This window comes from Catharus ustulatus, chromosome 14 (genome assembly GCF_009819885.2).
Source record: "Catharus ustulatus isolate bCatUst1 chromosome 14, bCatUst1.pri.v2, whole genome shotgun sequence".
Taxonomy (NCBI): Eukaryota; Metazoa; Chordata; class Aves; order Passeriformes; family Turdidae; genus Catharus; species Catharus ustulatus.
The window spans coordinates 1,331,548-1,344,040 of record NC_046234.1 but is presented as its reverse complement, the minus strand read 5'-3'; the positions used below and the strand labels follow the sequence as shown (position 1 = coordinate 1,344,040).

Genomic DNA, 12,493 nt, shown 5'->3' with positions numbered 1-12,493 from the left:
ACCTTTTCAGGAAGGAGTGCCCAAGGTAAGCAGGATGTGTTAGGATTAATGGGTAAGAACATTTGGAAACTTGCCAAATACTGTTTACCTAGGATGCTGTAAAAACTTCTTTTTCTTTATAAAGTATTTGAAATTCTGGAGTTGGGGAAGTTGCTCTGCATTGGTATCAAAAGAGGGCTGACCACTTTTTTAGGGTTCAGAAGAAGACATAATTAAATAATTTTTATTCATTTGAGAGTGAATGTCCAGATACCATTTGTGTAACAGCAACAGAAAAATCCTCCCATTTGCATTGCTTCCAGTGTAAAAGTAAGTGATTTAAGGAAAGATACGAAATCATGCTAATAGGGCTGTTCTCCAAATTCCAGCTTGTTTCCATAGAACTTCTGAGCTCAGCTAAGGCTGTGAATCTGGCTGATCTTAGCCAAATGAAAGATATGAATCTCTGGGGTGTGAACACTGCCAACTATTGCTCTTTTCTGCATTCAGTTAGAATGGCTGAAAGCATGACTCAAGTATGGTTTTGGCAGCAAGACAATTAGAAAGTCATGACTTAAAAGTATAAAATACAGTAATCCAGTCCTTCACCTGGCAATGTAAGCAATTCTTTAGCCATCAGCCAAGATAATATATGGTGCATAACAAATGTAATTTAAGCTCCATGGGTCTGGTCCTGTCTTCTCCAGTAAATATTTGGGGTTTTTTCTCCTCCTTCTGCGAGCCTTTCTCAGAGGTCCAGAGGGAAGGCAGCTCTCACAGCTCTAGTGATGTACTGATGAGAAGGCTCGTGGAGGTGGAGGAGGTGGAGGAGGAGGTGATGGAGGAGGTGATGGAGGAGGTGGAGGAGGAGGTGGAGGAGGAGGTGGAGGAGGAGATGGAGGAGGTGATGGAGGAGGTGATGGAGGAGGTGGAGGAGGAGGTGGAGGTGGAGATGGAGGTGGAGATGGAGGAGGTGGAGGAGGAGGTGGAGGAGGAGGTGGCAGTTCTAAGTGCCCAGTCTTCCCATAGGGAATGATGCCAGCAAACCAGATAATAGTTGGTAGCCCATAGCATACTGCTGTTTTCTGACTTCATGGTTGTGCTGAGAGATCTCAAAGGACTGCTTTCAGGAGTTAAATTATTGTGGAGTTTAATGCATTTTTTAGGACTTTTATAATGTCCTTAAATTGGATACTTCCACGTTGTCTAATCTTATATCCTAAGAATGCTGTCGGTTGGTAATTCCTCCTGCCCTTTTTTGTTATTACCCTCTGCATCATTTTATGCAGCAGTCAGGATTTGAGAGCAGCTGACAGCCCAACTGCATTGTCTAACTGCAGGAAACCACATTTTATCCCTGTCATACTAATGAAGTAATGATAACAGATAATGAATTGAATGCCTTCTCCTTTCTTTTGTTTATTCCTCTCTGAACATACTCCTTAAATACACAAATAAAATCCTGAATTAAAATTTATGGATTAATGAATTGAACAATTTTTTTTTCTTTTTTTTTTCTTTTTGCCTGGATCTCAGTGAGAATTTTGCTGATTTCCACTTGTGCTCCCCTGTCAAACATTTTCAGTTGTCAAAATGGGTAAGCATACACTGGGCTGTCATGTAGGCACACCAGATGCTTATCGGAATGGTGAAAAGAGATGGCAGCAGGGATTCCTCTGTCATTGTGTCATTGTGTGTGGTGGTCATACTGTCCTGGAAGCCAGGAGTTTGTAAGGATCAGTGCAATGAGTCACACTCCCCTACAGAAGGATGATTCTTAATGCACTTTGATGGGGTAAATACTGTCTACCCCAGGAATGACCCTCTAGAGTTTGTGACATAAAAAATGCTTGTCAGAGTGAGGGCTGTAGGCCCAGCATCCCTCAACACCACAGCATGGTCATCCACTTAATTACAGTAGTGCATGATCAGTATGATTGCACATGCTCAGTGGTATCTTTATGTCATAAAAAGAAGAAAATTGTGTTTCTAAGCATTTTCTATGAACTGCCACTTAATTTGCAGAACTGAGCACACACTTCACATCTGCAGGATGGTGGATAGTGACATACAAGCAATCAGCAAGTGGCAAGCAGGAAAAAGAGGCTAAAATCACAACTAATAAAGAGTCTTGTTACATGCTGAATAAAGCTTTTCATGACTTTATTTTTTTGCTTGGATCAGATAGTACATTTTGTTTCTGTTTTGCAGTGAGCATAAGCTTTGTAAGGTTAAACAGAGAGTATTTAGATTATGATAAGTGGTCATCAGAGGCTCGGTTTGCAGTCATGACCTGTTAAATTGTTTACTGCACCTCATTATATGTATGTCTCTAAGCTTGATGTGTGTCTTAAATCCCATTTATCTGTAAGACCCAAGTGTGTTGATTTTTTCATAAAACCTGAATGAACAAACCCAAAGTTTAAGATTCTATTTATTATGTGGTTTGCAGTAAATTATAGTAGCAAGAAGTTACTGCAAACATACCAGTTACATCAATAAGCTTTCAGCATTTTGTGTAATATATTCATTGATGCTCTGGAGGGGGGGATTGAGTCCACTATCAGTAAATTTGCAGACACACCAAACTGGGAGCATCTGTCAATCTGTTGGAGGAGAGGAGGACTCTTCAAAGGGACCTGGACAGGCTGAATAGACTGGCTGAATCCAATAACATGAAGTTTAATAAGTCCAAGTGCCAAGTGCCACTTTGGCCACAATAACCCCCTGCAGCACTACAGGCTGGGGACAGAGTGGCTGGACAATGTCCAGGTAGAAAGGGACCTGGGGGTACTGGAAAACCAATTGAACATGAGCTAGCAGTGTGCATAGGTGGCCAAAAAGGCCAGTGGCATCCTGGCCTGGATCAGGAGTAGTGTAGACAGCAGGGCCAGGGAAGTAATTCTTCCCCTGTACTCAGCGCTGGGTCTGCACTTTGAGTGCTGTGTCCAGTTCTGTCCCCTCAGTTTTGGAAGGATCTTGAGACACCTGAGTGTGTCCAGAGGAGATAACAAGGCTGAGGAGGGGCTTGGAACACAAACCCTGTGAGGAATGGCTGAGGGAGCTGGGCTTGTTCAGCCTGGAGAAAAGGAGACTCAGAGGTGACCTCATCACTCTCTACAGCTCCCAGAAAGGTGTTTGTAGTCAGGTGGGGTTGGTCTCTTTCTCCAGGTAGCACTGACAAAATGAGGGGACACAGTCTTAAGCTGCACCAAGGGAGGTTTAGGTTAGATATTAAAAATAAATTCGTCATTGAAAGTGTGATTGTGTGCTGGAATGGTCTGCCCAGGGAGGTGGTGGAGTCACCATCCCTGGAGATGTTGAAAATAAGACTGGATGTGGCACTCAGTGCCATGGTTTTGATGAGGAGGTGTTAGGTCATAGCTTGGACTAGGATGATCTTAAAGGTCTTTTCCAACCTAGTTTATTCTCTGATTCTGTAATCTGTTATTGTGTATCTTAGCACATTTTTATCAATAGAAATGTTTAGACTTGGTTTTCTGTAGCTGTCAGTTAACCTGGCAGAAGCTGGACAGACACCAGCATCTGATCTGAGTGCTGGGAAGAGGTTGGAACAGCAAAGTGACTGGTCATGCAGTGAGCCCCATGGCACTCCTCCATTGTGCTCATGGGTCAGCTTCTTACTTGCTGCCTTTGAAACTGTTGTGTGTGGTTTTGTTTGCCTCAAAATGCTGTGTTGGCGCTGTCTATTTGGGAGCAACTCGAATCCCTGCACAGAGGATGGGAGGAAGCAGCAGCCTGGACAGCAGGCTCACTTGGAACCTTCTGTTCCAGGTGAGCAGAAGTTGATGAACACAACAGTGTTTGTGCTTTGGTGCAAATCCTGTCACTCAGGACAATTTGGTTTCAGCACTGGGTGTACAGGTACAATGCTAACTTAATGTTTCATTGAGCATCTCTATGTTGTTCACCTGAAGGAAACAGTTTTGTAGTTCTGTAATACTTCAGCAAGGAACGTAAAAGATCTTCACATGAATAACAAAAATACCAAGAGGTTTGGGTGTTTTGGACATTTTGAGATGTACAAAAAGTGACAACTTTCAGAAAAATATTTTATCTCCTTCTCCACTCCTCACCTTTTAACTTTGGTTCTGGGTTCAGGGTATGTAAACCACAGCCTGCAAAGGACAGCACACAGCTGCTGTGCGGGAAAAGTAGCGAGAGGCTGGATCTGTGCAACTGGAGCTTGGACACCAGGGGCTTTCCAACAGCCTCTTGAGGCAGGCAGTGCCAGTGACCCTGGTGTTTGTACAGTGATGCTCAGTTAATCTCTGTAGAGCGATACCTGTTTGGATGAAAGTCAGGTGCTGTTGTGGCAGTCTGCCAATGAAGACTTTTGCGTATGTCGTTTATTGATTTGCAGAATTCATTGAGAGTGAATTTCCTAGAACCAGGGCTTGACAATAAGTCCTCAAATAACCTGTGTTGTTGGATAATCCAGGCAGAATGAGAGATAGGGCCAGGGAACTGCTGGAGTACAGGAGCAGACTGCTGGAGTGCACAGAAATAGATTTATAGGAGCAGAGGGGGAACTCAAAGAAGTGCTAGGGCACAAGATGTTCTGGGTTCAATTCCTTTTTGCATCACTTGCACATGCCTATAATCTGCTCTGCAGCTGGGGCTTCAGGTTGTTTGGAGCTGTTTTTATTTTCCCTAAACACTTGTGGATTACACTGTGAACAGTGTATTGTACCTCTATAATCTGTAGCTTTGTGTTGGACTTCTGTAATGTAAAAGAATTTATAATTTCTCTGAAAATGTGGACAAGTCTATATTACCAGTGTTACACTTGCCTTTCTCCACCATTCCTGCCTCTTCATGTATGACTCTGTAACTGAGGGATGGAGCGCAGTAACACGAGCCAGTTTATACTAAGCAGAAATTTTAAAAGGGACGGAAAATGTGAAAGCTAATAAGGAAAAATAGCCATATGCCAACAAAGAGAAAAAGATACATCGGAAAATAGTGTTGCAGAAGAAGATAAATTTAAATTGCAGATAAAGTCCTGCTGGTATTATTTATGGGCTGGACTCCTTTGTTTTATAGTGGGAAAATGTGAAAAAAAAACCCAGTAATGAAGATCAGTGCAGGAGACTGCTCTTTACCTTTCCTAAAAGCCACATATTAGATGGCTTCCCATTCTGCAGTGTTTTGGGGAAGGAGGGTTCAACCTCATCCTACAGAGGGAAGGACACAAGATGTTGGTGTGGGTCTCAGCACATGGTAGTCTCATAGTAACCAAGGACTGCAAGGCTAAAACAATGTTTAACTCAAATTACTCCTATTTTAATAATTAGCCAATAGTCAGTTCTCACACTTCAAAGGGCTTGTTCTGCTTTGGTAGCATGCAATGTGCCCCCTGTTTTCATTACTCAGCCATTAAAAATGCACTGATTTCCAGAACTGACCTGTGAGTGGCTGTTTCATGGGTCTGACTTGCCCATTCATCTCACCAGAAGAAAAGGATGGAGTTGAGTGCATCCCCACATAAACTGGTGGATTAATTTGTTTTCATGAAATAGTACTGAGTGAACCTTTCTGGCTGTATTTCCAGGCACCCATCACCCTGCACAGGCATAGATCTACTGGTGGGTAGGAGAGGTGAGACTGCACAGTTGAAGGTACAGAGTAGGGGAGGCAGGTTTGCTCCCTGAGTGGAGGATATTATTCTTTTCTTCATAAAACTATCTCATTTTCTCCCTGAAATGAAGTTGTATCAAAATAATACACACAGTACTGTGCTCGTTGAAGTTCATCCTGTGGATATTGTTTCTATAGATTTTTTTCCTTGTATCTTTACTTCCTTTCAAATATTCAAGTTGATTAAGAAAGACCAGCAGAAATGGCTTATTTCTTCCAGCAGCTGGCAGTGAAGTGAGACTAATAATTTTCCCTATTATTTTTCTAAGCTTTGGATTTAATCCACAGATGTGGTGTTTTAAGTAGGGAATATTCAGCTTTGTTCTGCTCTGCCTAGTTCAGAAGTGGATGTTGCATGTGTCTCTTTTATGCCCAGAAAAGGCAGAGAATTGCTTTCTGGCCACCTGTGTATAAATGTGTATCCAAGTAGGACAGGTCTGGTGAAGAGGGAGAGTTGTGGTCCAGTTAGTGGAGTCTGTCTCCTAAATTGGATTGCTGATATTTCTCTGTCTCTGTTTCACTCTGTTGAAAAGTGTTTTAGAAAAGGTTTCCAAAAGGAAATTCTGTTGCTTGGGGGCACATTTTCTTTGTTGCAGTGCATATTTTTGTTCAAGTGAATAAAAGTTTTTCTGCAGAAGAGCATTTCGCTCTGGGGTGCCTGCAACATCACTAAACCTGGCCACAGTTGGTTTTGCCCTTGACAACGGGCATAAATGAAATTAACTGTATAGGGGACCAGGTTCAGTAACTGGATTTTAAAAGGCTCTCAGTAAGTTATTAAATCAGCAAGAAAGCAGCACTGAGGCCCTGCAGACACAGAAGCTGTGGGCTGTGGTAAACCTGTGCATGTAAAATTTCTCCCTAAAAAGATTTTAGCACTTCACATGACCTCTGCTAATACTTATTTTTAAATTACAGTCTGTGTCAGCTACCTCAGCTCCACACTGCCAGGGGCTATTCTCCAGTCTGGACTGCTTTCTGGTCAGCATGAAGTGGCTTGATATGAGCTGTTGACTTGTCTTGATAGTTTTTGTTGGCACAAACATAGCCATGACCCAACTGCAATGGCAATTCTTCCTGCAATGCTTTCCAACAGCCCTTGGATGTCTTTTCCAAGTGCAAAAGCCTGTGACCTGGTTGAATCAAGATGCAAGAGAGTCCTTTCAGGGATACTATATAAAAATACCTCTTTTTAGTAATTTAAAAACTATATATCTGCTCCACTAGACAACAGGATATGAGCGTTTGAAGAGAAGATGCAGGTGTGATCAGTTGGGTGGGATGTTACCTGTATCCCATAGGGGCACAGGTGCTCACACCTTAAATGTGTCTCTATGTCTATATATTTCTGCTATCTAGTAATATCTTCCTTCACACAGCTGCAGATACACCTAAAAGTTGCAGAGTTAGGAAAACCAACTACTTTTTCTAGTGTGCTGTCCTCTAACTGAAGTGTTGAGCTCCTGCTGAAATGATACTCATCAAAATGCTGAGTATTGACAGATGTCCTTTTCAACGTTATAGCTAGTCCTGTAGTTACACTGGTTCCCAAAAGACCTCAGGGTCCTTTCCTTAGTGCAATCCTCTATGCTGACTGGTAAACTGAACAGAAAGGCTTTTTGCCTCCCTGAAAATACACCAGTTTCATGAAATGAGCAGCAAGTACTGTTAGAAGGTCTGTAGTCACCCAGGTCATTGGAGGCTGCTCCTCACAATGGAACTGGAAGGTGTTGTCCCACACAATGCAACATTTTCAATCCAATAAGGCTTAAATTATTTTATACTTGCAGAGACCCTGAACTGTCTGTTGTAGAGCCTAAATTAACAACCTGCAGCACATACTCTGCAGAGATGGCTCACTGCAGCTTATTAATCACATTCTCTGCCTAGGACCAGATAGTGAAGAAGTGACTGACCTTCCATATTGAACTGGACAACTTTAACATTAAATGAACAGGAAAATACACCAAATAAGATAAGCACATCAAGGCTGACTGCACCATTGTTCCTTGAAGAACACACAATCCTTAGCATGAACAGTACAGAAATTCTGGTGAATGCATACCTGCTTAGATGCAAAAAAACAAAAGAGACCTTTCCTTTGCAACTGCTGTCAGTGAAATGAATAAACCACTGAAAACATAACCTGCCTGCCATACTCCTTTGGCCAGTGATGGTCAGAGAATCAGGCTGGCTGATCAACAAGGAGAACAGAATCCTTCTCTCCTACACAACTTAGAGGACCACAGGTACCTGACTTCCAAAGGGTAACACTTCTAGTGCAGACTATTCCTAAGAAGGAAGATGCAGGTCAGTTGTTACTAGTAGAGCGAAGTCTTATTTTCTAGGGTTTCAAATTCCAAGTGGAGAGTAGAGTGAAGCCCATCAGAAGGCTTAAGCCTAAAGATGAGTTTTGAGTTGTCCATCTGGACCTACACTAACCTCTCCTGATCTCTTCTTTTTTGTAGGTAACATCTTTGTTGTCAGCTTGTCCGTTGCAGACCTTGTGGTTGCAGTTTATCCGTACCCTCTGATCTTAAGTGCCATCTTCCACAATGGATGGACCATGGGAAATGTCCACTGCCAGATAAGTGGGTTCCTGATGGGCTTAAGTGTCATCGGGTCCATTTTCAACATCACGGCGATCGCAATCAACCGCTACTGCTACATCTGCCACAGCCTTCGATACGATAAGCTCTTCAACCTGAAGAACACCTGCTGCTATCTCTGCCTGACCTGGATACTCACAGTGGTTGCAATTGTGCCGAACTTCTTTGTTGGCTCCTTGCAGTACGATCCCCGGATTTACTCCTGCACCTTTGCCCAGACAGTGAGCACATCGTACACCATCACTGTGGTGGTGGTTCACTTCATCGTCCCACTCTCTGTCGTGACATTTTGCTACCTACGGATCTGGATTTTGGTGATTCAAGTCAAACACCGGGTGAGACAAGACTGCAAGCAGAAACTCAGGGCAACGGACATCCGAAACTTCTTGACTATGTTTGTGGTTTTTGTCCTTTTTGCTGTGTGCTGGGGACCATTAAACTTTATTGGCCTTGCTGTTTCAATTAATCCTTCAAAAGTGCAGCCACACATTCCAGAATGGCTTTTTGTCCTGAGCTATTTTATGGCCTATTTTAACAGCTGCCTCAATGCTGTGATCTATGGGCTTCTTAACCAGAATTTTCGGAAGGAGTACAAAAGGATATTGCTGACACTGTGGACTCCCAGGCTGCTGTTCATCGATGTGTCCAAGGGTGGGACAGAAGGGATAAAAAGCAAGCATTCTCCAGCCATAACAACCAACAACAACCACGCTGAAATACACCTATGAGTCAGGACAGTACTATTTATTATGGACTAAGCTGTATATGTAATATATAAGAGCCTTTCTAGCTGTGTGCATTGCACAACTGGTGTTGTCCTCATGCAAGGAAGGAGTCTGCAACCTTTCATGCTTAGCTTGACGTCACTGCGACATCAAGGCTTTGAGTAAGGATTTTCAGAATGGAAATGACTGATTTTTTTTTTTTTTAATTATTATGTCATCTTTCACTGAGTGCCTAATTAATTGGTTTGGTTGCTTTTGTTACAATACCCAATACCCAAAAGGGAATACCCAAAAAGGGAAGCATTCAGAGTGCATGGAGAAGTGCAGCTATGCTTGAAATGCAACCTTCAAGAGACAGCAAAATTTCCATTTATTACACGTAAACCTTTCTCCTCTCCCTTTGAATTCTATTTTTCTAGCATTAACTTAGCCTGAACTGTATCAAACGAATGTAAACTGCATGGCTTTTTTACATTTTAAATAGGTAACTCTATTAGCCAGCAGATGTATGTATGGGCATGGTGTGTGTTTTCCTTTTTGTTTCCTCTTAAGGTTTAGGAACTAGCCTGGGCTAGATGTGAGGCAGGCAGAACCCAGACCAGTGTGTGCCTGATGCACTCATTTTAATTGAGTTTCTACAGACATTAAGTACCATTGCACTCTCCTTCGCAGGCCATGAGTAAGTATATGACATATGACATAATTTAATTGCAGTAAGATACTTGGAGCCTGATTCTAATTTAGGCAGTATCCTGTCATGGCCAGCAGTCATTCCAAACATCTTTCAAAAGTCACTGCTACATGAACATCACAATAAAAAAGATGAATATAGCAGACTCCCATCTGTGTAACGCAGATTGCAAGTTTTAAGTTCCAGTAACATTTACACTTGCAAAGAAAGGCAGAAGGGGAAGGCAATGTTTGTTCCAAAAATCCCTCCTTTTGCCCATCACAGAACATGAATTTGTTGATAGAAGAAAAAGTGAAGATTTTTTCCCCCCATTTTACTTACAGAACTGCAATTAACTTATGGAGTGGGGAGACAAAAGCTACTTAAGCTTAATTATGTATCGGTTCTGTTAAAGCCTGGACTGTGCTATCTCTATCATTGGAAACAATGTCATGAAGCGCTGGGGGGGCCAGTATCACATTAGACAATGAGCACATGGGCAAAGATAAGGCTGTTTCTTTAATGGAGTACGAAAGGGAGGGGTGTGTGTGACAGCAGCTGTCTGTAGATACGACTTCTTTGTTTCCTTAGCTTCATTGTGAATTCATCTCTTTATGGCTTTAAATATGCGAATCCTGCTTTGAAACAATCCCATAAAATCAACAGGTAAGACTGTCCTGGTGCAACTCTACCTTCAGGTTAGCACACCTGCCTTGATGCCGGTGTGCTGAGTGGCACAGAGGGAGAGGGGGAAGGTCTGAGCCCTCGGGGTCTAACGAGGACAGCAGGCATCCTACCCCCAGTCAAGGACTGCAGTCTTCTCTCTTTGGTTCTAGTCAAAGCAGGACTCGTTCCCAGGACTGAGCCCTGAAATACTGAGACCAGACTTCATAGGCACCTGGAGATGGAGGTATGCAGGAATTCCCCAAAGCCTGAGCAGGCTGTGTGCTTAATCCTTAGAGAAAATAGTAAGCCATTTGTGCACTGCTTCCTGAAACCAACTTGCTGCTGAATGTCCCTTCTGCTGATTTTTCAGGGAAGAGGAAATGAGAGAAATAAAGCCCCTTTCTGCAGTGGGCCAAGGAACTTTGCATGCTGCGTTGCCTCCATGTGGATTGAGTGTCTCTGCTGCTGGTGCTGCCATGTGGTGAAGGTCACTGCAGTACCAGGGGGGCCCTGCATTTACAAGGTGCCCTGGCACTTAGGAAGTTTCAAACTTGAACATCTCAGCCACTTTAGATGAATGTTGTTTCAAAATGTACTGCAAGCCAGCCTCCCATAATAGGAATCAAACTGAGTTCTGTTTTGGCCTCTTATTCTGCCTCAGCATGGCCAAATAAAGGTATTTGACCCTCAGAAATAACTGTTGTCTGTTCACGTTCCAGAAAAACCACTCTGGATGAATTTACACCATTCCATGCAAGCAAAATCATTTTGAGTTAAACATGGATAAGAAAAGCACTGAGGGCACATAACTGCAGGAAGTGTTTGTCCCATCATGCCAAGGCGATGTCCAGTATCTCATAACTAGTCTTCAAAGTCATTTGCAATTAGCCCCAAAGTTGGTTAGAATCACATTAGCAAATAATTTGAAGCATCTAGTGCCAAGTGTAATATACTGCTTTAAGACAATTGTAAAGAATCTTGTGAAAAGTTTGCCAATTATCTCAAATACCCCAAAACTGGGGTTTCATCTTACAGATTCTTCTCTTTTTAACTGAATATTCAGTGAGGATAATGTAGTATGGTTTTTTTTATTTTATTCTTTAAGCTTGTATTTGCACTATTTCTTATTCAGGCTTCAAAGTTAACAGCCAGCAAGTATTTGAGCCAAAGCAAGTCCAAAGAGGTTCTGAACAGGCAAGTTGTGAGAGTCCCTTTAACATCTGGCAGGAGTAGGAGCAGCAGGAGCCCAGCAGGGCTCCAGGATTCACAGGGTCACCGCTTAACCTATGCAAAACAATCTGCTCATCTTCCGCCACAGGGTCCTGAGCCCAGCTCCTGCCCAGGCCTCTGCAGGGGACAGGCAAAGTACCTGCTGTGCTGGAGTGGGTCTGAGCAGCTCCCTGCAGTGCACACCCACAGGCTGGGGATGGCTCTGCAGTGGGCATGGGGTAGCTCTGGCAGCAGATGGAGCACAGCCCTGGCATGACCTGTTTAGAAGGGCTCTGAGTGTCCCAGGGAGGTGCCCAGGGCTGGGCTGATTCAGCCGCCATTGCTGGAGGCTTGAGCTCAGTCCTCCTGGACCTGAGGTTTGAAATATGAACCACGGAAAGCAGGGAATGTGGCCTCAAATAGGAAACACTGTGCTGTTTGTTAGCACTTCGAGAGAGGCAGCGCTTAGGATAGAATGGAGTTTTATATTGACTTATTTCAAAACTTCCCAAGCAGCTCCTTATTTTTATGTTAGGAAATTATTAACAGGGTACAGAGAGTTTATTTTTGTTAACATTTGTTTACAGAAAAAGGGAAATGTGTTTTAGCTGAGAATTCTGAGCAGTGTCACAGTTTCCCTATGGCATTCTAGCTTTAATCCAAGTTTGAGATTTCAGTGAGATCCCACAGTTTAAATCACAGTCTGCCAATTCCACCTTTTTCCTATCTGGCCTTAAGTCTCATTGAGATCACATATAAACTAGTTTCAAACCACTTGCTCTGGGTGTACTTATTCTACTCCCAAGCTCTAAAACTGTTGTTGTGGAAACTTATGGAGAGGCAATACTGCTGTTAAGGAAGATGAATCTCTTGTCACAAAGAAATATTTTTCGATGTTGCTAATGAATGTTGTTTCATAAATTTAAGAAAAATGTGTATATATTTATATATAAATGTGTATTGCATATGCTGTT

The 12,493-nt window shown here is 42.7% G+C and overlaps 1 protein-coding gene across 1 annotated transcript in view; it reads left to right on the top strand.

Annotated features, from left to right (window-relative positions):
- GPR50 (G protein-coupled receptor 50) overlaps positions 1–11,067 on the top strand; it is a 53,093-nt gene extending 42,026 nt beyond the window's left edge. Inside the window, exon 2 of the mRNA XM_033072732.1 lies at positions 8,109–11,067. Coding sequence (XP_032928623.1) covers positions 8,109–8,977 — 869 coding nt within the window. The 3' untranslated portion in view covers positions 8,978–11,067. The remainder of the gene's footprint in view (positions 1–8,108) is intronic.
- The last annotated feature ends 1,426 nt before the right edge of the window (positions 11,068–12,493 follow it).